At 44.7% G+C, this 25,947-nt stretch overlaps 1 protein-coding gene across 10 annotated transcripts in view; it reads right to left on the reverse strand.

Annotated features, from left to right (window-relative positions):
* The window catches only part of ZNF830 (zinc finger protein 830), a 1,461,156-nt gene that overhangs the window by 2,190 nt on the left and 1,433,019 nt on the right, over nt 1–25,947 (reverse strand). For 2 of the 10 annotated variants that reach the window (XR_011855818.1, XR_011855820.1), the window contains one exon: nt 12,427–12,586. The exons of 6 other annotated variants lie outside the window; for them this stretch is intronic. Coding sequence is in view for 1 of the 4 variants with exons in the window: in XM_072152936.1 (XP_072009037.1) it covers nt 1,017–1,104 (88 nt within the window). In the remaining 3 variants the exon portion in view is untranslated. Of the gene's footprint in view, nt 1–973; nt 1,105–12,426; nt 12,587–25,947 lie in introns of those variants that run through there. 2 more of the 10 variants (XM_072152936.1, XR_011855819.1) reach the window with 2 other exon arrangements.

Genomic DNA, 25,947 nt, shown 5'->3' on the forward strand with positions numbered 1-25,947 from the left:
ATTCAACTTTATGGACTGGGCTTATATTAAAGGATATCTGGTGGCAGCTTATTTGGTTTTATAAGGTTCTATTTCACCAAAACTAGTGAAAGGGGTCTTTCAGCCATTCAGGGTTGTGATTTATTGTGCCATATCTGGAGGTTGTGTGGACAACTGTAAATTACAATCTGAGCCTTGCAGAACCTGTGCGTTCTGGGAGTGCCATAAAAAGATGATTAACTGACCTTGTGTACCCCTCAGGGATCCGAAACGTCACAATTTATTCACAAGGTCATTAACCTCTTCTGGACTGCTCTATCTCAATATTGGGCAGCTTTTACTATGACAGATTGCAGAAAGGACGTTTATTTAAGTCATGACAGTGGCCATCTTCTTTATCTAGCTATATCTCTTGAACCCTGGCATCTAAAACACAAATGGTGTTAAATTAAACAGGGGAATCTCCCCTTTATTATGAGATATGAGATGACATATGAGATGAGATAGCCACACTTAAATTTGTACTAAAAAAGTTGTTTTCCATGATGTCCCCTATGACGTCCAGGAGGAAAGGAATGGTCTCTCTCCTTTTCATTTCCTTCGGGGGTTGGGAGTGTGTGTGTGTGTGTGTGTGTGTGTGTGTGTGGGGGGGACACCATAGAGGGGAGGTACCTGGTACCTCCGCTCTCTGAGCTTCGATCGATACCCCCTTTCAGGCTACCACATGGAGAGGTATATGGTGCCGATCCTGTGGTCCCTTGGCGATCTACGGCGGCACCATGTGTTCCAGCTCCTGACGGCGCATCGCACCGGAAGTGACGTCGGCCTTCAGCTAATAGGCATTTGGGAGTCAGGAACGAGGAGCGGCAAGTTTAAAAATCTGTGTTGTGTATGCTAGAGGTCTTTCCTTCTACCGAGACGGTCTCAGGATATCTGTTTTATTTGTGTAATTCGGCTTACACCTCACCCTTCTCCCTTGTCTCCAGGTATTTAAGTGGTGGAGGCAAGAATGGATCCAGTCCCCCTTCCTCAGACTTCTATAAGTCCTGTTGGGGTTCGAGGGAGGCGTGGAGGGGCCCTGTATCACATACATCCCCTTCTTCTATACTATAGTTCTTCTCACTCCTAGGAGAAAAAGGAGAAAGAGAAGAAAGAGGAAATAAAGGATGATAAGTCTAAACCCAAGACTCATCAATCCTGGAGATGTAACATGTGCTTTAACAAAAACCTGAATCTTATAAGAAACCAGTGTGCAAGGACTGTGTGGATAATATACTGTGTGAGGAAAAAAAACATCTGTCATAGATAAGCTAAGATCCATGTTCCACTCCGAAGTAAAAAACACAGTTGCATCCCTCTTTCCAGAAGGACCTCCTCCTAAAATATTCAAAGCCCCTGAGCCCATTCAAGAGGTAGACTCGGATCATGATGTTGCTTCCTGTTCCTACCAATGGGGTGAGGAGGAACAAATCCTAGAAATCCAGGAGGAAAAAGTCTGAGTCTAAATTTCTCTTTTCTCTACACAACTTAAATGCATTATTAAAGGCGGTTAGAGATACTTTGGATATTGAAGATCCTGTGGAAACAAAGTCGGTGCAGGATGAGCTTTTTGGTTGTCTAAGAGCAAAGAAAAAGAAGTCTTTCAACTCAATAGTGTGCTGGAGGACCTTATTCGTGAAGAGTGGAAAGAGCCAGAAAAGAGACTTGTCTTTGAAGAAAAATCGAAGTTTTGGGATTCTAGTCCAAAAGTAGATGGTAGTCTAAAAGACTGACCTCCCTTGCGAGGACGCGGACAGCACCCTAAAAAAGACATGGGAGTCAGCAACGTTGAGCCTGAAAGCAAATGTCGCAACTACTTCAATCGCCAGAACCATGACCAGCTGGCTAAATGGTCTAGACAACCAAATCATTAGTGGAGCCTGAAAAGAAAAACTTCTAAAGAGTCTTCCTCTTCTAAAGTTGGCCATCACTTTCATTGCAGATGTCTCAGGTGGATGTGTCAGGTTTTCGGCTAAAGAAGGAGCTCTTTCCAACATAGCCCATAGAGCCCTTTGGCTGAAACATTGGTCAGGGGATTTCAGATCGAAGTCAAACCTATGTGGCATACCCTTCACCAGCGAATTCCGATTTGGTCCAGAGCTAAACGCTATCTTGGAGAAAGCGACCTTTCCCAGAAAAACTCACAGAAAACCCTCCTTTCGTGATTCCCGGGAAAAATTTCCATCATACCGTGGTAAAGGCAAACAATACCGGTAGAGTTACGTCAATGGGGGTAGAGATAGGGGGTACAGTGCCACCCGGAGTAACCAGCCCAACCCTGCCAAGAAACAATGACACCAGGGTCGGGAGAAGACTAGCTCTTTTCTCCTGCCAGTGGAAGCAAAACAAAGAATGCATGGATTCTAGGAGTAGTGCAGGAAGGTTACAAGATTGAGCTAAACTCACTGCCTCCTCAAACATTTGTGCCAACAAAAGTCTCTTCTCCACAACTTCATCATCTCATGTGGGAAGAAAAATCTCTGCTAACCAAGGATGTAGTTAGGAAGTGAGGAAAGGGTTCTACTCCCCCCTCCTTATAATCCAGAAACAGAATAGATCCTACAGAATGATTATAAACCTAAAAAACCTAACAAACACATCAAATATAAAAAGTTCAAGATGGAGTCTCTAAAGTTTACAACACCTTTAATTCCGAAAAACGCAGCCCTTTGCACCATAGAACTCAAAGACGCGCATTACTAATCCCAATTAATCCCAACTCTCAAAAATACCTGAGATTTGCAGTCTTATCTCCAGAAAACCGGATGATGCACTATGAATTCAGATCTCTACCATTTGGGATCTCCTCAGCGCCCAGGCTATTTACCAAGGTAATGTCAGAGGTAGCAGCTACTCTAAGACTGAAGGATATTCTATTAATTCTTTACTTGGATGACCTTCTACTAGTAGCCAGCTCAGAAGAAAATATGATATCTCAGAGGGACACGACTATAGAAGTCCTAGAACATCTGGGTTGGATAATAAATTACAAAAAATCAAACCTTCGACCCAGCACCAGACAATATACGGGACTCAATGCTCACTCCTACCAGAAGAAAAAGCTCTGAACCTTATGACCCAGTTGATGACTTTTCAAAGCAAACAATACAGTTCAGTAAGAAAAGCCATGAAACTTTCTAGGACTTCTCACAGCCTGTATAGCCTGTGTTCCTTGGCGCCAGAACCACACAAGGGATCTACAGAACTGGATCCTTATATCTTGGGACAGAGATCTAAAACAGCTGGAGAAGAAGATCCCCTTTATGTGAAGAATTCTCTGAACTGGTGGAACGCAATGGAGAATCTAGTTAAAGGCTTAAAATGGAACAATTGGCCAATAACTATCTTGATGGACGCAAGCAAGACTGGTTGGGGAGCAAAATTACCAGGGAAGCTGGTTCAAGACTAATGGTCCCAAGCAAACTACAAGGAGTTAAAGGCAGTCTGGGAAACCTTAAAGATGTGCTCAAACCAACTTCAGGAACAAAACCTCAAGATATTGTCAGACAACACGAGCATGGTGGCCTATCTCAGAAGTCAAGGGGGCACACACTCTCCAACTCTTCTCAATCTTTAAAAAAAAGATTTTCTTATGGGAAGAAGAGAATGTTCTATCCCTGACTGCAATCCACCTAAAAGGGTCAGAGAACAGGGAAGCAGACTTCCTATGCACACACACTCTGGACACTCAAGAGTGGTGCTTGAACGAGGTGTTCCTTCAACTAACCCAAAAATGGGGACCACTCTACCAGACTTATTCGCCACCAGGGAGAACAGGAAAGTGGACCACTATTTTTCCCTACAGAAAAACAGTACGGTGTATCTTCAAGATCCCTTGAGTCATAGTTGGCAAGTGAAGCTGGTTTATGCCTTCCCTCAATTTCCATCAATCTTAAGGACAGTACAAAATATCAGACAAGAAAATCTCAAGGTCATTCTGATAGTGCCCCTCTGGCCAAAAAGAGCTGGTTTATAGCTGAAAAACATGGCGTTGGAAAATACAATTCTTCTTCCTCGGAGTAAAGATCTTCTGTATCAAGGGGCGGTATATCCTCCAAGCCCAGAAACACAGAAACATTCCAGCTATCAGCGTGGATCAGGATCAGAAACAGATGGTAAGAGCTAAAGGTCTCTCAGACAAAGTCATTACTACATTACAGGCAAGTAGGAAAACCAGTGACCTCAGCTATCTACTTAAAATTCTGGAAAATATTTTCTTCCTTTTGCCATCCTGAAATCCTGTCTATCCAAAGGCCTAAAGACCAGTCCATTAAAAGTCCAAGTCTCAGCCCTCGGTGTCTTCTTTGACGTCTTTCTGGCTGAACATAGGTGGGTAAAAAGGTTTATAAAAGCATTAGGTAGACTTAGGCCTAACATTCTTATCAAAACACCCCCATGGGAATTATCAATACTCTTGAATGGCCTTATTCAAAACCCCCTTCAAACCCTTAGAGAACTCAAGCGTTAGGAACATTACATTAAAAACTGCCTTCCTTATTGCCAACAACAGCTAGGAGATTAGGTGAAATTCAAGTGCTTTCTATAAATGAACCTTATCTCAAAATTTCTGATGATATGGTCTCTCTAATGCTTGATCCCAGTTTTCTCCATAAAGTGACAACAGACTTTCATTGTAGTCAGGAAATGATCCTCTTCTCCTTTTGCCAGAATCCAAAGTCTCCAGGATAAACCAACTGGCATACACTAAACGTGAGGAGGGCAGTAGTCCACTAGAAATAACACATAGTTGGCAAAAAGATTCAAACCCGTTTCTTCAGTTCTAGGGCAAGGATAAAGGAAGAAAAGTGTCAAAAACCACCAAAGCCCGCTGGATTAAACAAACTATCCGGGATTGCTATACCCTTCAAAGCCTAGAAGCACCTATGAATCTTAAAACCCACTCTACCACGGCAGTAGCCACTTCCTGGGTGGAAAGAGCAGGAGCTTCTCTTGATCAAAGCTGCGACTTGGTCTAGCATTGGAACTTTTTTGCCAAATACTACCGATTGAACTTACACTTTGCTAGAGACTTATTTGGTAGAAAAATTCTACAAGCAGTAGTCCATCCCTAAAAATTCCTAAATCATCTGGTACATCTCCAGGTGGGCCGTCATGGAAAGCGAGAATTAGACTCACCGGTAATTTATTTTCCATTTAGCCCACCATGATGGCCTGGAATTTTTTTCCCAACCCTTAAAACATTACTGTATGGTTTTGTTTGTGTGTGAAGTAACATATTAACCCCTTCACGACTACTAGTATGGCGTGCGCTCGGTCCCAATGCATTGAGAGGGCTCAAAGGCCGAGCCCTCTCCATAGCCGGTAAGTCTGTGCTGCATATTGCAGCAAAGACTTATCAGGTGTATTTCCGCGATGCAGGTGTATTTCCACCGATCGCCGCCGGCAATGCCGCCACCGGCTTCAAACAGATAGCGGCGCTTGTTGCGGATCATCGCTCCCCGTGACATTATCGGGAAGCGGTGATCCGTCGCTATGACAGCCTCGGGTCTTATGAAGATCCGAGGCAGTCTCATTTTAACCCATTCATTATAATGTGCAAATTGCACATTGTTATGAATGAGGAGGAAAATTCCCATATACTGCCATATTGTATGTACGGCAGTATATGGCAGTAGTATGGCAGTATATGATAGGATCGATCAGACAACCTTGGGTTAAAGTACCCTAGGGAGTCTGAAAAATAGTAAAAGTTTAAAAAAAAATAAAAAACCTAAAAATTCAAATCACCCCCTTTCCCTAGAACGGATATAAATATTAATAAACAGTAAAAATCATAAACACATTAGGTATCATCATGTCCGAAAATGCCTGATCTATCCAAATATAATGGTTTTCAACTGTGTTTAACCTCGTAACGGAAAAAAGAGCCCAAAGTCGAAAATGGCATCAATAAAAATGACCAAAAGGTCGCACAGTCCTTAAAATTATAGCAATGAAAACGCCATCAAAAGTTGCAAAAAAAGACACCACCCACAGCTTTGTACACCAGAATATGAAAAAGTTATTGACGCCAGAAAATGGCAAAATAAAATAAAAAAATTTTGTACAGGTGGTTTTAACTTTTGTAAATGTATGAAAACATTATAAAACTTATACAAATTTGGTCTCCCTGTAATCATACTGACCCAAAGATTGCAACCCAAAGTATGATTACTATTTTTTATCATTTTTACTCTATACTTCATATACACATACCAGAGTTGTGCCACATAAAGCACAACTATAGAAGGCCAGTGTCAATCTTATCTCTATCTCTGATCAATTAAGGGTAATTTTAGTGCTAAGTAGTGCTTTTTTCTCCTTGTATCAATTTTTTTAAGCATCATTTACCATTACTATGATAACGGAGCAAGACAGTTTGTTAGATCTTTGATGGGAGCAGAGCATACAGGGCATAAAGCCCATAACATTTTGTGAATCATTTTGAATAACACATCCTAGATTTGAATGAATAAAATATCCTCATTGAACACTACGTTCTGTATAAAGTTGAATGTGCTGACAACAAAATCCCATAAAAATCAGCAATGGGGTTTATACTTTTACGATTTTTACGAAATTTGTAATATTTTTTAATTCTTATAGTTTTGGTGACCAATTTAGTTTGGAAGTGCCCTATAGAGGCTTATGTACTATGAATCCCCATAAATCCTATCCTATAAATCCCCACAAGTAACACCATTGTATGAACTTTAACATCCCAAAAAAGCCTGTTAATCCTTTAAATTTTCTCATTAACCCCTTAACGACTTGGCCTTTTTTAGTTTTTTCACTTCCATTTTTCACTCCCCACCTTCAAAAATCTATAACTTTTTTATTTTTCCACATAAAGAGCTCTGTTATGGCTTGTTTTCTGCGTAACAAATTGCACTTCGTAGTGGCGGTATTTAATATTCCATGGCGCGTACTGGGAAGCGGGAAAAAAATTCCAAATGCAGTGAAAATGGTGAAAAAACACATTTGCGACATTTTCTTGTGGGCTTGGATTTTACAGCTTTCACTGTGTGCCCCAAATGACAGGTCTATTTTATTCTTTGGGTACGATCACAGGGATACCACATTTGTACAGGTTTTATAATGTTTTCATACATTTAAAAAAATTAAACAATTCATTGTTAGGACTATACGACCTTTTGATCACTTTTTATTAATTTTTTTATATTTTCCAAAATGGCAAAAAAATCGTCATTTTTGACTTTGGACGCTATTTTCCGTTATGGGGTTAAACGCAGTGAAAACCCGTTATTATATTTTGATAGATTGGACATTTTCGGACGCGTCGATACCTAATGTGTTTATGATTTTTACTGTTTATTAATATTAATATCAGTTCTAGGGAAAGGGGGGTGATTTGAATTTTTAGGTTTTTTTAATATAATTTTTTTTTTTAAACTTTTTTTTACTTTTACTTTAACTATTTTTCAGACTCCCTAGGGTACTTTAACCCTAGGTTGTCTGATCGATCCTACCATATACTGCCATACTGCAATATGGCTGATAGCACATTGTAATGAATGGGTTAAAACGAGACAGCTTCGGGCCTTCGTGAGACCAGATGCTGTCATGGCAACGGATCACCGCTCCCCTTGACGTCATCGGGGAGCGGCGATCCGCGGCAAGATGGCGGCGCCATCTTTTTGAAGCCTCCGGCAGCATTGCCGGCGGCGATCGCCGTGAAAGCACCCGTGATCGGTGCTAGCACCGATCGCGGGTGTTACCGGTAAGCCTTTGCTGCAATATGCAGCAAAGACTTACCGGCTATGGAGAGGGCTCGGCCCGCGAGCCCTCTCCATGCACCGGGACCCGGCGCGCGCCGTACTAGTACGGCGCGCGTCGGGAAGGGGTTAATCAAACAAAAGTGGATTGGAAATTTTTACATTTCATTTGAAGAATATTCTCATTTAGTCCTAAAATGTACACATTTCAGAGGGTATTAGAGGTAAAAATACAACCCAAAACTTTTTGGCTGTTTCTTTCGGAGTATGGCAATACCTCACATGTGGATTTTACCTGCAGTTTTAGGTGCCACAATTGTACACGCAGAGCCGCTAAAGTACCAGTACAACCACCAAAGATTACACCATTTTGGAAACTACACCCCTAAAGAAATGTATCTAGAAGTGGGCATTTTAACCCTCGAGGTGCATGCCCACATTTAATAAAAAGGAAATAGTGAAGAATAAAAATTGCAGTTTTTCACACATACACCATTTTTGCCAAATATATTTTCCCCCAATCATATCACTGGGGACAAATACATTAAAAATTATGCGGCTTCCCCCAGGTACGACAACACCCTATATGCGACACTAATCTACAGGCTGTGAGCATGGGAAGGAGCGAAATTTAGCTTTTGAAGCTCCCTCAAAGAATTTATCTAAAGTTCTAATGAGCATTTTAACCTGCATTTTAACTCCCTCAACTCTAATACAAAGTGAATGGTGCAGAGTAAAAATTGCATTGTCATTATGCAGGTTCTCCAGGGTATGGTAATACCCCATATGTGGCATTAATCTGCAAGCTGGGCACACAGCAGAGCTCAGAAGGGAGGAACTGGGATTTGGTATCATGAAGCATGTGTAGATGCTCTTAGGGACCATTACAGTAAAAGCCCCTGGCTGTAGTAAGCAGTCTAAAAATAATTCATAATGGATAGTGCATAGTAAAAAATATCCATTTTAGCATCTTGTGCCTAGATCATGCCACTTGAGACTAAAACCCCAAAAATCATTATGCAGGTCCTCCTGGGTAATATTATATGGCAATAATCTACAGTCTGGGCACATGGCAAGGCTCAGAAGAGAATGTGCTGCATGCGCTATTGTGTAAACGCTATGCGGAGTACATCAGGGTAGATATCTAAATATCCAGGGAGTTGTGATATATCCAAAATATTTCTTCATACATAGTCCAGTTTTAGTGGTGCACTCCCTGCACCTTTTTGGTGTCCTTCCCTTGTTAGAAGTTCTGTCTTTGTACAATACATGTGGCTTCACTTCCAGAAATACTGGCACTTCCCCCTTCCTGGTTTCCAAAAAGCAAATGCTTGATTACTACCTCTTGGTATTCACAGGTCAATTTAGCCCTGGCTGCACCACAAATAAAGGATGACACCATACTGTCCATCTGGCGGAAAAATCTCAGAGGGACCTGTTCTGCAATATGTTGCAGGGCGTACAGGCACTTGGGTAGCACTATAATTTTAATAAGGTTGATTCAGCCTGCTTCAGAAAGCGGCAGGGATACCCAAAGCCTAAATTAATTCTGGAAGTGGTCTACCAGTGGGAGTACAATGCCCAGGGGGACTGATGTATCTGTACATATTATATCCAGTTTGATAGAGCCTGGAAGTACTGACAGTAGGGCTACTTCTGGGGTCTTGGGGGTTGTGATCCCTGTGATTTCTGACGTCACCTTGAACACCTAGTTCCAAAATTAGATATTCCTTTACATGTCCACCATATATGCAGCATGTCTCCTCTCTGCATCTCACATCTCCAGCACGTGTCTGGTATGGAAGGATAGATCGAATGTAGGAGGGTCGGAATCCTGTACCATCTGGAGAGAATTTTATAGTTCCGCTCCTGGGAGGATTCCGGCTGTTGAGAGCTTATGGGTAAACAAGAATGCTTTTTCCCAATCCTCGGGGGAGAGAGATGTGTTCAAATCTCTATCCCATCCTGTCTGATAAGGTATTTTTGAAGAGTCAGATTCTTTTACTAATAAACCGTAAATTTGGGAGATGCAATGTTCCGGGGGAGATGCTGAGCGGAATAAGGTCTCAAAGGGACTAATCGGAGCATTATAAGCGGCTGCAGGGCCTGGTTTCCTTAAGAAGGAGCTTAATTGTGTCATTTCCAACCACGAGAGGTTGGAGGAAGCCGACACCTCCCGCAGTACCTCCATAGGCGAAATCTCTGCCTCCCCTAACATGTCGCACATCATGTTTTGAGCGACCTAGGAATATGGTTCTAGTGAAGGCAGGTGGGAAGTTTGGATTGTGGAATAATGGCGTTAGTGGGCTGAATGGTCTGGAGAGTATTTTGTGATGGACAAGGGACCTCCATAGTTTAAGGGTATGGGCAAGAAATAACGTCTCAGGCTTGATTTCTATATGTTGTGATGACTCCCAGAGAAGTATATGAATTGGAATTGTAGAGCTGTATTGCTCTAGACTAACCCATTGTTTGTTAGCCAAATGGAATTGCCAGTCTAGTAGTCTTACCAAGATGGACGCTAGGTGATATAACTTGATATTGGGTAGGCCCACCCCTCCTGACGATTTTGGCCTTATCAGAAACTGCCTACCTATCCTGGGTCTACCTGTCCCCCAGATAAACCGTGTGATTGTTGAGCGAATGGACCTAAAGAAAGAAGGCGGTGGTATTATCAGGATTCCCTGAAAAGTATAGAGGAGGTGCGGTAAGATGTCCATTTTGACCACATTGATTCGGCCGAACCAAGATAGCTGTTTTCTATTGTATTTGTTGAGGTCCCGCAATGTGCGGTCTAGTAGAGTCTAGAGAGCATAAAATTTACTTAAATGGCTATACCTCTCAAATTCCTTGACAAGAGAGGGTAGAGAGATTCTGGGCTGGGATATGTATAGTAGGAGGTCATCTGCAAATAATGCAGTCTTATATTGGCGCTGTCCAACCTGGATTCCATGGATATTGGGGTTGTGTCTTATTGCTGTGGCCAAGTGCTCCATCACAATCACATAAAGGAGCGTGGAAAGGGGGAAACCTGGGCGGGCTCCGTTGTTGATATGAATAGGGTTTGAAAAAAAACCCGTTCCCCCTTACTCTGGCAGTAGGGTTATTATAAAGAGGGCAAGGGCCGCTGTCAAGAAAACCCCAGTTAACCCTATCGAATGCTTTTTCTGCATCGATCAACAGGAGACACGAGGGAATCAACCGTTTTTGTGCGTGTGCCATAAGGAGAAATGTTTTATTCAGATCGTCTGTGGCCTCTCTGCCTCTCACGAACCCTACTTGATCAGTATTGATTATTCTTGGAAGATATTGGGCCAATCGGTCTGCTAGTATCTTACAATATAATTTCAAGTCTATATTTAAAAGGGAAATGGGCCTATAGCTTGCAGGCATTAGGGGGTCCTTACCTGGTTTTAAGAAGACATTGATAGTGGCCTCGAAGGATTGGGGGTGGAAAGCAGTGGGTTGTGAGACAGAATTATAAACCTTTGTCAATAATGGAGAGAGGGCTTCCCTAAAGCATCTGTAAAAAGCCGGGGAAAAGCCATCTGAGCCAGGGCTTTTCCCTTTCCACTTCCCCCTCGCTGAAGTCTAGTTCTAATGACTCTACCGCTTCCTCTGCAAGCAGGGGCAGGGCCGTGTCTTTAATGTGGGCATTTATTTTCTCAGTCAGGGATTCTGGTGCAAGATCTGCAAATTGGCCCTTAATGTTATACAACTGAGTGTAATATGTCCCGAATTCTGCGCTGATGGTGATCGGGTTGTGCGTGTTTTCACCCTCCACAGTCTTAATACGGGGAATATGTGCTGTTCCCGATTGCGGGTGTAGGAAACGTTCCAGTGAGCATCCGCATTTATTGGAGTGTTCGTACATGTGGCCTTGGAATCTCACTCGCTGGGCCAGCGATTTGCGGTCTAGCAGGCCCCATATTTTGGCCCTGACTATAATCATGCCTGTTAGATACGCAGGGGACTGTTTTGATTTGTGTTTTTGCTCGAGATGGCGTTGCAGTAGGGAGGCAAGTTTGGCCGCGTTTTCTCTTTTTAACCTAACCCCGTGGTCCGTGAATCTACTACAGAGCTCACATTTAAGGGCTTCCCACTTTAATGGCAAGGTCTCTGGTTGAAGGTTGGGGGAGAGCGACAGTCTTTCAATGGTATGTTTGATCTCCTGTACACATAATGCATCCTTGAGTAAATGGTCATTAAGGCGCCATGTCCAAGGTTGTCGTGTGATAGACTGAATAGTCAGGTAGATTGGGGCATGGTCCGTATGGATTATATTACCTTTGGTTGCTACTCCCAGTCCCAGGTCAACGCTTTGTGTTGGACCAGGAAAAAGTCTATACGACTATATGAGTCATGGGTGGGAGAGTAATATGTATAGTCTCTGTCAGTGGGGTGTAGAATCCGCCAGGCATCTACTAGTTGAAAGCTATGTAACTCTTTCTGGAGTGTGCCTATTTGTCGTAGGTAGACGTGACTCCTACCTGAGGAGGTGTCCATTCTGGCTTGTATTGGAAAGTTAAAGTCTACCATCAGCATCCCCTCCGTGAATCCCCTCAGTTTATTCAGTATTTTCTTACAAGCCAGGATGGGCAAGCGATTAGGTAAGTACAGGTTCGCAAATGAGAATATTTGATCAAATATTTGTAATTTAAGATATAAATACCTGCCTCGTCCTTCATCTCTCCCAGAACCACGTGTGGGAGAGAGCGGTGGATCGCTATGGACACACCCTTAGAGAGTGACTCAGGATTGGAGCTGTGGAACCAGGTGTTAAAGTGTTGGTCTTTAATCATTGGGAAGTGGCCAGTTTTGAAGTGTGTCTCCTGTAAAAATAAGATTTTTATCCACTGTCTGTGCATGCCATGGAGAATTTGCGTTCTCTTCTGGGGAAGGTTTAGCCCCGGACATTTAGTGATCCTAACTTCACTGTCTCCATGGGAGAAAGGTTGTTATAGGAATTAGCAAGGAGTAATTGGGACCGCGCTTGTTAGCGGGGTCGTATGCCAAGGGGGGAAGACAGGAGTGAGGTCAAGGGTGTGGGGAAGGACGTTAAGGAGAAGGGGAAGACGCGGACAATCACACACAGACAATAAGGAAATAAAAGATGCAACCAATAAAACAAACTAATGAACTAAGCTAAAGAAAAACACGAAAAGGCTAATTCTAAGCCGCTGTGGGGCCCTCCCGCTGCCTGGTGGAGACTGGGTGCTGGCATCTCACCTCCAAGTCTCGGCCTGGCTCTGCCATGCCTGATGTTAGTGGTGGCTGGGGGGATGAGGGGGAGCGGCCTGCCGGACCCTCCGATCCACTGTCCCTAGTATGCGCCGACCCGGCGTCCCCCACAGTACCTCGGCTCTGCTGTTGGTCCCATTCATAATTGGGAGAGGGCGGCTGTGTATCCCCTGTGCTGGGGGCCTTCTAGGTCCTGTGTTCCGACACGTGCGCGGCAGCCATTTTCTTTTGCTGCCGTGCGGCTTCTCCGGTCCCAGGTGAGCTGATTGCTCGGGCCTTAGCTACTCCCGCGGGGATTTCTGGGGTGCGGGGCCGCTCACCTGAGGTAGGAGGATCATCGTTGGGGCTGTTGTGCTGGATGCCAGTTGCACCTTGAGAAGCTCTGCATGAAGCTCCGGTCGCCGCCATCTTGGTGCCGGCTGCTCTCGCAGCGGTGGTCCGGCAAGGTGTCAGGTATCTGCCGATACCCCTTGTCGATACTCTTCTTTCTGAGTCCAGGGGGTCCTGTAGCTCCTTCTTCTTCTTTGGGGACATGTATGTGTCGATAGTGGTGCTGGTTACACTACGGGCACAGAGAGGCCTAGGCTAGAGCAGGAGCTAGTGTGAGGGACCTCTGCTCTCCTCCATAGCCAGGCCGACTCAAGATCCCAAGGTCCCCAATCCAAAATCCAAGACAAGGAAGCAGCACTCTGTGAAAACTAGTATTTTATTTCACCATTGGAAATGCCCTAGGTTAGCATGTTATCGCCTTCACCCATGAATTCACCATTGTATTACCCAAAAACCGTTGCACGATAGAGAATGATTACTGGCTGAGTGGCAGGAAAACGCTCTACTTTCTGGATGTCGCACCCTCCACAGGTCTACCCATCCTATTTTTTGCATAAACTTAGCCAATAGAGTCTGGGACTGTAGGGCTGTTGGCAGCAGGGTCGTATGAAGCCTGTTTATTGAGACACCCTGAACCATATTAAAGTCACCTTTACATATCACTACAGTCTGGGAATTGCATTGCAAATTGGGTAGCTTGGTGAATTATTGAGAGGTCTGATCTTGGGGGCTGGTAGATACCTATGATTGCCACCTGTTTATTATCAATACATGCCTGCTTGAATACATATTCAAATTCCTGGTCTGTAATTGTGCAGCCCACTTCCCACCTGGTGCACTTGTGTGCACTATATAGGCAATCTGAGACAGAGACCCTCGATTCAACACCATGCATCGCCTGATCAACTTATCATGAAGGGTATTAAATTGTCCTGGAATGTGGGCAGGATGAGAGGGACCAGAAAATGGAATATGATAATCTCTCAAATCAGGCAGCACTGCCCTAACGTTATTACGTTAGGGCAGTGCTGCCTGATTTGAGAGATCTCCATGTCTCCATCTCCAGCAGACACATCTAACCCCTGAAACAGCTGGATTGATACACAGACCTTGGATCCAGTGGGTGGCACACACATATCACACATCATACCCCAGAGGAGTATCACTTACTGCTTACTAGCAGTGATACTCCTCTGGGGTATGAAGTGTGATATGTGTGTGCCACCCACTGGATCCAAGGTCTGTGTATCAATCCAACTGTTTCAGGGGTTAGATGTGTCTGCTGGAAATGGAGACATGGAGATGGAGATCTCTCAAATCAGGCAGCACTGCCCTAACGTAATAACGCAAGGGCAGTGCTGCCTGATTTGAGAGATTATCATATTCCATTTTCTGGTCCCTCTCATCCTGCTCACATTCCAGGACAATTTAATACCCTTCATGATAAGTTGATCAGGCGATGCATGGTGTTGAATCGAGGGTCTCTGCCTCAGATTGCCTATATACACTTTTTGTACCGTTAAACAAAACCTTAAATGTAACAACATTAAATAATCATTACCTTTCCAGATTTTTTCTATTATTATTTGAATTACCCATTCTATTGTCGGAGCAGTGGGTCCTGTAACTTCCATCTTTCCCACGAGGAGCTATCTTATTATACACGGCGGTAGCTAGAATTGCCTGGATGCACCCCTTGGGCAATAAAAACTAAGTGGTAAATACAACCACCAGTTAGAGTTGTGCGCCTATGCCTGTGATCTGATAATTGGCATAGCACCGTGTTTTTTCCCCTCTGAGCAGTGGGATTTCGTTATACTAAAACCGCCCTGGGTCTTACCCACTCTGTAGAAGGACAGTGGATAAGAACCAAGCGCACATAGGTCCCATTGTAACACATAACTGGAACTCTCAATTCAATGTCCCAGGCTGAATAAAAAAGGATTTAAGGGAGTGGGGAAGGGGGGAGGAAGCAGAAGAAAAAAAAAAAGGGGAGGGGGGAGTAAGAGGCTGACATCCACCTTGCCCTCATCAATTTTCCCATGTCAGCGACGCTGTCCCTGCTTGGATAGCCTTCAGCAACTGTGCTGTGACCGGTTGTAGTGTAGGCTCCTGTTACGGGTCTGAAGCCCTCTGTTTGGTGGAGGCGGACTGATTTGAGGGTCTTGAGTGACTTAGCTTGTCTGGCACTTTCCAGGGTATGGGCCTGTACTTTTAAGACTGGCTTTAGATTATGACCTAAGCAAGGTTTTTGGACTGCCTCTGTGGTGAGACCCCTTAAGCCACAGTCTAAAGGGTAATGGCAATTAACTGTTCTCCGAGGCTGCTTGCTGCTTTTAGGTGTTCCTTCCTCCTTGGATCCGCTGAGGCCGCCGCACATGGTTCATGGTGGCTCTACCTGGGTTAGCGCTGGTCTTAGTCCAGTCCAGGAGATCTATGAGGGCTCACCGCTGTTCCAGTTGTCTCCCAACTGCCCTCCGGGTTCGGATTGCAAAACAGTTGGTATGGCTGTGTGTTCCACACCGGTGGGCTGCGTGACTTTGCTTCTCCGGTGAGTCCCCAAGGGGTTATTTCTTATCTCCTCTGGTGCCTGCGTAGGATAAAGTCAGGATTATACACAGGCAATGGTGGAGCTCAGCTCAGGCACGTCTTGCCAGCTCGGCTGTTTGACACGCTCCCCCAACCTTTTTTTATTTTTGATTGCTTCATCATGAGATGTTCTTAAATTCTTATTTTTAACTCCGATTGTTTTGCAAAGTGACAGGGACATTGTAATATGTATACAATAAAAGAACATTGTATATATTACAGTGATTGTCTTCAAAGGTTTTCTTTTTTAATCAGAATCTGGCAGGCCGTACATGTTCCACAGGGATAGAAACCTGGGTATTTCTGTTTGGTGTTGCCATCCCGTGTGAAATGACTTCTAACAAAGTGGTTCCCTATGGTACATCCTTTCCTGTATCCACTTGATACTCAGGAAAGGTTCCAAGTCTTTGTCCAAATTATGAACCTGCCAATGCCAATTGAGGATCTGATTAATTTCATTCCATTTATTGTGAAAATTGTAATGAAACATATTTGTGTGCCTTGTTTTTTCTTCTTTATGCACAAAAGAATAATTGTTTCGGTGCAGAGGGCTAGGTTGTAGCCCATTTAGTACATCCTTTCCTGTATCCACTTGATACTCAGGAAAGGTTCCAATTCTTTGTCCAAATTATGAACCTGCCAATGCCAATTGAGGATCCATTTATTCATTTATATGAAATTTATCCATTAATTTCATTCCATTTACTGTGAAAATTGTAATGAAACGTATTTGTGTGCCTTGTTTTTTCTTCTTTATGCACAAAAGAATAATTGTTTCGGTGCAGAGGGCTAGGTTGTAGCCCATTTAATTTGATGCCCCGAATATTGCCTATGTTGCAACTGTTCCTTAAGGACTATTGTCCCTTTTTTAAATTTCTCATGGAGCAATTGCGTCGCAGTTTTAGGAATTCCCCTTTGGTGATTCCTCTAATTATCCGCAGTAAATGATCGCTTTTTGTGTGAAGGAGCCTGTTTGTCGCTGTTGTTTTGCAATACACATCTGTTTCTATATCACCGTAACTGTAAGTTTCAATTTTGATATCCAAAACGGGAAACATCTTTTTACTATACTTCATGGTTAATTTGATGTTACAATCTTTGTTATTTAGAGTGGCAATGAAAGACTTCAGTAGTTCATTGGAGCCCTTCCAAATAAATACCACATTGTCTATATAATGCTTCCAAAGAATGATGAATTGGGTATAACTCCCACCATGCAAGGAACAGGTTGGCAAAGGTGGGCGCACAAACTGCGCCCATCACTGTTTCTTGGGTCTGGAAGAAGAAACGTGTGTCAAACAAAAAATTATTATGCTTTAACACTAACTGGAGTGCCATAAGGATAAAGTTCTGTCTAACCAAACTTATCTCCATATTTCTCTAAAAAGTACTTTACAGCATCTTCTGCTAGGTGTGTATTTTCTAACTCCTGCAAAATTTGCATAGTATCCCTTGTATAGGAAATTAAGTTGTAAACATACTGGCTTAGTTAATTATCAAGCCAAAGACTGCATTTTTTGGTCAGGCACCAAAGACCTGACAGTACTGACCTGCCAGGTGGCTGCTCCAGATTTTTATGTATTATGGGCAGCATATAAAATGTTACCACTCTTGGGTGCCTGACCAGCAGAAATTGCTTTTTATTTTCAGAGATGGCTTGTTCTTGATAATCTAACAGATTGTGAAAGAGTCTGATTCTGGCTTCTTTCGTCACGCACTGGAATACGGGAAGAGTCAGAGGCTAAAGTCTGTGTACTCCCTGGACCACCATGGGGGATAACGATGCTAGACACAACCTGGGAGCGGAGTCTGAGTGGACTCCTGGTCTTCGCCAGAGCCTGCAGGGAAAGCGAAATGGTCTTGCTGCGTCGGTGATGCCACCAGGTCGCTCCACGGGTGCAACTAGGTAGGCAGGTAGGTAGGCAGGACCACGGGAGGTAAGGATCTCGGGAAAGCTGGCTGGCAGGACCTCGGAAGGACGGCTGGGAGGACGTCGGAAGACCACTGGGATACAGGACGGCCACAGGATTACGGGGCGGCCACAGGAACACGGGGCGGCCAGAGGAACACGGGGCGGCCAGAGGAACACGGGGCGGCCACAGGAACACGGGGCGGCCACAGGAACACGGGGCGGCCACAGGAACACGGGGCGGCCACAGGAACACGGGACGGCCACAGGAACACGGGGCGGCCACAGGAACACGGGGCGGCCACAGGAACACGGGACGGCCACAGGAACACGGGACGGCCACAGGAACACGGGACGGCCACAGGAACACGGGACGGCCACAGGAACACGGGACGGCCACAGGAACACGGGACGGCCACAGGAACACGGGACGGCCACAGGAACACGGGACGGCCACAGGAACACGGGACGGCCACAGGAACACGGGACGGCCACAGGAACACGGGACGGCCACAGGAACACGGGACGGCCACAGGAACACCATAGTAACACAGGAACACTGAGGCGTCTGGAAACGCTCAGGAGGCTCTCTCTTCAGCAGAATGACCTGAAGATCCGACAGGGGAGCTCGTCAGACAGCAGGAACGCTGCCAGACGGGCCAGAGCCAGGGACCGGGAGATGCAAGTATAGACCTGAGCGGGAGCGGGGACAGTTGCGGCACACAGCAGAACACGGGTGCACCTGCGATCCGCAATATGGATCGCGGGGGCACCCGTGCCATACGTCCGGACCAGGGCCGAGGAGTGCACGGATGTTGCATGTTCCATGTTGCGAATCGCGGGGTCACCCGTGACCGGAGGCTCAGGCATTGCTGGAGCAGCTCTGGGAAGCTGCAGAGGCCGAGGCGCCGCTGGAGCTGCTTTGGGAAGCTGTGGAGGCTGAGGCGCCACTGGAGCAGCTTTGGGAAGCTGCGGAGGCTGAGGCGCTGCTGGAGCAGCTCTGGGAAGCTGCGGAGGCTGAGGAGCTGCTGGAGCAGCTCTGGGAAGCTGCGGAGGCCGAGGCGCTGCTGGAGCAGCTCTGGGAAGCTGCAGAGGCTGAGGCACCGCTGGAGCAGATCTGGGAAACTGCGGAGGCTGAGGCGCCGCTGGAGCAGCTCTGGGAAGCTGCGGAGGTGCTGCTGTAGCAGCTCTGGGAAGCTACGGAGGCTGAGGCGGCTCTTGGCTCATCAGAGACTGGAGAGAATCTTGGCACACTGGAGCGGCCTGTGGGAAGCCAGGAGCAATTCTGGGAGGCTGCGGAGACACTGGTCCCCACTGGCCTGTCCTGCTTGATCCCAGTGTGTCCCACACTGGGATCAAGCAGGACAGGCCAGGCAGCTGAATTTGACGTGGTTCAAACCTGGATCTGATTTTTGCCAGGAACTTGGTATGGGTAACCATGGCCGGGTCACCACTATCCCATAGAGAAGTAGCCCAGGCCAGGGCCTCTCCAGAGAGCATACAGTAGACGAACGCCACCAACGCATTCAGTGGGGAACTGGGAGGACATCCGTTCAAGGTGCTCCGAGCCCTGGGAAACAAATCTCCTGCACAATTTGGGGTTGCTATCAAATCTGTCAAGCAAAAAAATTTTGGGTCCAGACTCTACAGCCGGAAAACTTAGCGGGGTGACTGGAGCAACAGGAGGTAGAGTCGCGGGAGCCTGCTGCTGGGAGGCAATCATCCAGCAAAGGGTGGCACCGAGTTTGTCCAGAAGTTCTTTTTCGGTAGCAATCTCTTGAGATCGCTGGGCAATGCGGCTGGGAAGGTCACTCAGTAGCTGGCGTGGGTCCTTGGCACAGACCAGGGCTTTAGCAGGATACAATACCTTGGCGGAGTCCATGACCGGATCTTACGGTCACGCACTGGGGTACGGGAAGAGTCAGAGGCAACATGGATCACGGGGTCACCCGTGACACATTCCTTGAGACCATAAGACAATGTTTCCCCTTTTGTCTGATTTTTTTAAAACAACATCTTACATCAATTTAAGTTCTACAATTGTTAAAATTCTTCAATTTTTAAATTCCTTGAAAATCGAGAAAACTGATGTTCGATTAGTAAGTGGAGAGACATTAAAATAAGGTATTTGAAAAATGCTGCAAACATGAAGCAGAAATTTGGGAAATTTTAGGTAGTAACTAATGATTGAAAACAGGAAATGTTTCAAAAAAATTTTTGTACCCCTTCCTGTACTATTACGGCATTGCGGGAAGGTGCCTAACAACACATACCGTACTATTAGTATTTCAATCATTTTATTGAGTTTCAATAAACAAGTAACATATATAACAAATATCAATCAATAGGCAGCAAAAAAAGGAGTACAACAAGTACATAACAATCACACTCTGCTTTCAAGTGGTATGTAGTATTTTGCGTATAAGTGAGGTATCAGTGTCTAACCTGTCAGGGAGGAAAGGCATAAACAACATGTAAGATGAATCTCAAGACTCTCTACCTAGCAGGGATAAGTTGCATTAAAGTAACTTAAAGGGCCTAATGGGTCCAATACGTGTGTATGATATGTAGGAGGGAGAAGGCCGGCATGCTCAATTTTGGCTTGTGGTTCTAAGTGGCTTGTGATCATAAGTGAAGAGTTGAAAAAAGTGGATTTTTGTGTGTGTTAAGAGTGAATCTGTTGTTTGGGTGATTGTGGACTGAGTATATAGGTAATAGCAGGGCACTTTTCTTAGTGTCACAATTTAAATAGCTTTTTTTCCTTTCTTTGCCTGGTCTGCTAATTGGGCGGAGGGATTAGTGCTCACACCTGATAAGTGGGAGTTACTTAGTTTTGAGCTTGCAAAATTTTGTGGTTCTAAGTGGCTTGTGAACATAAATGGAGAGTTGAAAAAAGCTGAGTTTGAAATAGAGAAGTCCACAGAACTGTAAGTAATCTACATTTTATATATCTTAATCTATATACTCATCACAATTTTGTAACTAGGATATGGCTAGCAAGATTGGTGGTATGCTCCAGTGCACACTCTGTCGCATGTATACACTGCTGGAGAAGGAGTTCCAGGGTGAATACTGCTGTGACAAATGTGCCCATATTTTTCTGCTGGAAGCTCATGTTAGATATCTGTAGGAGGATATTGCACGGCTGCCAGCAATCGATAATTTTGAGAGGAGTATGCTGCTCACTGAGCAATAAGCAATAAGCGGGGTAGAAGTGGAGGGTGGAGAGGTAAGCCAGCAGGATCAGGTGGGTAGCTGGGTTACTGTAAATAGAGGGAGTAGAAAGGGGTCAAAGAAAAGGAAGGCCAACTCGGACTCTGAACATCCAAGCAAAATTGCAAAATTGTGCAATGATGTAAGGACATCAGTGTCAGAAATGTCAGCCCGAGCGGATCCTGCTCTCCCTAACAGCCAGGGCAGAAGACCAGCTAGTAGTAGGGTGGATGGGAGTGCAGGTAAGCCTGCCTTGGTGTAGGGAACTCTATAATCAGGAAGACGGATAAAATAATTTGTGACCAAGACTGCCTCAACCGAATGGTTTGCTGTCTCCCTGGTGCCAGGGTTTGGCATGCGGTGGAAAGGGTGGATAAATTACTGGGAGGGGCTGGGGATGACCCAGCTGTCGTTATCCATGTTGGTACCAATGACAGAATAGATGGTAGGTGGAGGAGCCTGAAGAATAATTTTAAAGAATTAGGTTCAAAGCTTAAAGAAAGTACCTCCAAGGTAGTATTTTCAGGAATTGCACCTGAATGGAAGGGGGGCTGCTGTGCTGGGGGAGAAAATCCTAGCAGGGGTGGCGGAGTATTTAAACTAGGATCGGGGGAGGAGGAAAAGGAAGACATTGAAGGGGTAGACAGGTCAGAGAGGGGGCAGGTTATGTTGGTGGGTGGTGAGGTGGGCGGTGTATCTGGGACCAAGGCAGTGGATAAGGAGATCCACCAGTTGCAAAACAGTGGTGAGGGTATATGTGCAGATAAATAAATGTGGAAAATTAAACTGTATGTTCACAAATGCCAGAAGCATCACAGGCAAAATGGGTGAGCTTGAGGCTCTGGTATTAGAGGAACAGTTAGATGTTGTTGGTGTAGCAGAGACCTGGCTCGAGGCATCACATGATTGGGGTGTTAATATTCAAGGTTTTACACTCTTTAGGAAAGACAGGGCAAATAGGAGGGGAGGTGGTGTATGTCTATATGTCAGAAGAGACTTGAAAGCGATTGTGAATGACAGTGGTCTCAGAAGAGTGTGAGGAGGCTGAAACTTTGTGGGTTAAAATTCAAAGCCAAGAGAGTTTTGAGAAAATTATTTTTGGTGTAATATATAGACCCCCACCACCAAACAGGAAATAGAGGGTCACCTATATAAACAGATGGAGCGGGCTGCACAAGAGGGGACCGTAGTGATAATGGGAGACTTTAACTTTCCAAATATAAATTGGGGTCAGGTCTCTTCTTCATCTGTGAAGGGGAGAAATTTTATCAACTTTCTGCAAGATAATTTTATGGTGCAGCTTGTAGAAGTTCCCACAAGAGGTGATGCATTGTTGGACCTTGTGATTTCTAACAATGAGGAGATTATCCAAAATGTCAGTGTCCGGGAACCCCTTGAGAACAGCGATCATAATATAATTATGTTCCTCTTAAACTTTAAAAAACAGAAACAGGTGGGAAAATCGAAAACTTTGAATTTTAAGCGGGCTAATTTCCAGAAATTCAGGGCTGCACTTTTGGATATAGACTGGGATCAGATTCTGTCAAATGAAGATACTAATGTTAAATGGGAGAAATTCAAATCTATCCTGGGTTTTTATACTTCTAAATTTATTCCAATAGGTAACAAGTTAGACTGGCTAGATTACGCCCTCCGTGGATGGGGAGACGTTTCAAGGCTGCACTACAGAGTGGAGGAAGTTCTCAGCGTCCGACTCCGGAGGCGGGAAGGTCTTTCCTGACTGTGGTGTGGAGGAGCGTCCCTCGTTTGCACCGTGGATAAAGAGCGGAGCAAGTCCTGGAGGAGGCTACGACTGTGGGGATATCAAAGAGATGGCAGCTCTGAATCCTCGACTAAGGAGAGATAAGTGTGCTGAAATAGCATTTTCCTGCTGACCTTTGCCTCTTGGTTGCTATTATTCTTGCGATGCCGACAAGTACAGTGTTGATTTATAACATAAGTGTATTGACCTCTTCCTAAACGCATAGTAAGGGGAGGTATTGTTATCCTTTTTGGGAACTTTGATCCTAGTGGATGAAGATTTAGAGACAAACAAATTTAATATTTGATTAACTTTATACCTCGTGACTCTGTCTTTTCAAGCTGCTGCTGACGTGATATATACAATTTATGGGACGTCTTGAACAGTCTAACTGGAAAAAAGCCGGACTGCTGCTTGTTCAGGGACAGAACAGTGACTAATATTCACTGGACTGAACTAAATGATTTTGGATTAATAATAAGCAAGCTGTGGGTGGATTTCTACCAGGCGACTTATCAATTAAATCTGTATAGAGTACATAAGACGTGACTTACTGTAGTGGGTGGCTATTATGACTAAGGCAAATATGAAAAAAGCTAAGGGGCCAGTGGTCACTCCTAATCCATCTCCTACTAAAACCCCTAAGAACACAAATAAATATGATAAATTACGTGAAACTGCAGCAGCTAAGCTCGATAAATATGCTCTGTCCCCTAAAATTATTAAAAATCTGGGTGACCTAGTGTTAAGGAGGTCGCACTGGTTTCGGACGCCATCTTGACTACTGTCCGCCATCTTAGATACAGCGGCCACCTTGGGGGGGGGGTATGCTTCCCTCTTAGAAGCTATAGGGTTAAATGTTTTAATTCAGCTATTTTTCTCATTTAAACTGTTGTTTGACTTTTCACAATATCCTTGGCATTTCTTACCGTCCTTCGGGCCTCTGTATTCTTGTTATTTATTTTGGTTATGAAGAAGCTTCTAGGAGCCATTGTGTAGATAAGCATGGCTGTAAACAAGGCCTAGTCATTTTTCCCAGAATGTGCTGGTACAAAAGCATAATGGCCAATAGGATCTAAGTGTCTTATCTCCATTCATACAACACCCCAAATGCTGATCTCTATGTGTTAAAATATAGCTGTATCTGTTTGAAATAAACAGTGTGATTTGAGTGCATTGGAAGACCGACTGTGTTTTTCATTTTACTCTGTCAGCTCGCTGCCGGCAGCTATCTCATCCTCCCTCAAAGGGTTAATTAGGACTCACCTTACAAAGGTCAAGAGGGCTGTTGGGGCCCTGCATAAAAATCCCTAACAATATTTGGCGTCCCTGGGTGGGCTTAGGAGTGAGCAACAACAGCACCAAGACAGCCTCCGTGAAGTGTCCCCGCCGGCTTGGTGAACAGAACTGACCAGAGAGCTCTCAGGGCAAGATATTAATTTTTCTTGTCTACCTTGATATGTCACTTCTGGTTCACTAGTTGGACGGACCGGGTAAGACTGTCTCTGTGTTATGTATTTGCCACTGTTGTTCACTGTAACCTAAGCTCATAGTTTTTGGCAAAGAACCACTTTGTAAGGTGATGGACAGAGACTGGACAGTGACAGATGCTCAGACAGTCTGTGGTGTTAGCTGAAACTGTGGGACGGGAGGGAGTAGCCCTTAGAGGTCCGCACTGCTAAAATAGGAGATACTTTGTTGTGATTGTCAGATTATCATAGTGTCTATAGTACTGTTTGACTAGTGCCAATAGGGTTGCCCATAGAGGTAGAGAGCTCAATTTGTGCACGTGCAGCGGAGACCCACTCTGATCAAGTGTGCGTTTAGCTTCATTTTGGAGTCTGAACGACTTTGTGGATGACTGTAAGAACTAGTAGTGACTTGGTAAAGAGTCAGTAAGAGAGATGACTTGGTAAAGAGTCAAGGAGAGAGTAGTTCAGTAAAGAGAGTTGATTTGGTTAAGAGTCAATAAGGGAGACTTGGTAAAGAGTCCTCTGTGGAAGTCTAGTATCTAGTTTCTTTGGGGTCGGTCACACAAGGTGTCGGATTCGTTGTCTCTGTGGGGGACAGGTTTGGCAGTGTTGCAGTTGTAGACATTTGTGATGGGAAGTAAGCAAAGTAAAGTAAGCCAAGGGTGCGGACCTAGAAAAGCTACTCAGATTGTGTCCCACATGGAGGGGAAAGATGCACAGAGATAGAAGGTTGTTGAGTTAAGTAGGACTGATGGAAAAGTGCAAGTTGACATGATCGGACATAAGGGCTGGTAGTTTTGTGTTGAAATGAAAAGTAATATTGAAGGTTTGAAGGTTTTGGGATGTATCAGATGATCTGATGATTGTACAAGTGGGAAAACTTGATTTGCAAACAGACACTTATAGCCTCAGACTGACGGACGGACCAGGACAGAGTGTCAGGAATCCTTCAGAGTGCCCAATGAATAAAGAGACGGGAGATAAGGGACATTTCAAAGTTTTTGATGTGGAAAGAATTTGAGGAAAAGGAGATTTAATTATATTTTCCTTGGAGTGAAAAATGGCCCCTGTAATCCAGACTCCACCCCTGTATCTGGTGGTTAGAGAAGATGACACGCCCTACCATTCTTCAGTGGCGGCCATCTTAAGTCAGTTTATTTTTCAGTGGCGGCCATTTTAAGTTATATTCCCTTCAAGTCGATGGAAGTTGATTGCTGTTGGCAGCCATAACAGCTGACCATGCTTGGGCCGCCTGCTAGGGGTCTTGGAGTGAGGGATGGAGGTTGTTTGAGTATTATTAAAATTTATTGATCCCGACAATTAGAGAAAAATTACTATAAAAAGTGTTACAATGTCTCCGGTACCTGCTTTCTGGCATTTAAGGGGTTAACAAAACGGTGGGGGCTGTTGGAGCTGCGTTTTGTTTTGTGAAGACATGTACATGGCCTTGACGCTGAAGTTCTCCAAAAATCTTGGGCTCTGTCTGAGCTGTGTTATCACTTTGTGTTCTGTTCTGACCTTGACGCTACAGTAAGCTGAAGTTGTTTACAGAAGGGGGCAGATCGCTGCGTTTAGACTTCTCCCTGACAATCTAAAAAAGACTTGAAGGAATTTATTTGGTTGTGGAACAGGGATACAGTATGATGTGATGTCCTCCTGTGTAACCCACGAACAGAC

The sequence above is a fragment of the Engystomops pustulosus genome, chromosome 5, assembly GCF_040894005.1.
Source record: "Engystomops pustulosus chromosome 5, aEngPut4.maternal, whole genome shotgun sequence".
Classification (NCBI taxonomy): domain Eukaryota; kingdom Metazoa; phylum Chordata; class Amphibia; order Anura; family Leptodactylidae; genus Engystomops; species Engystomops pustulosus.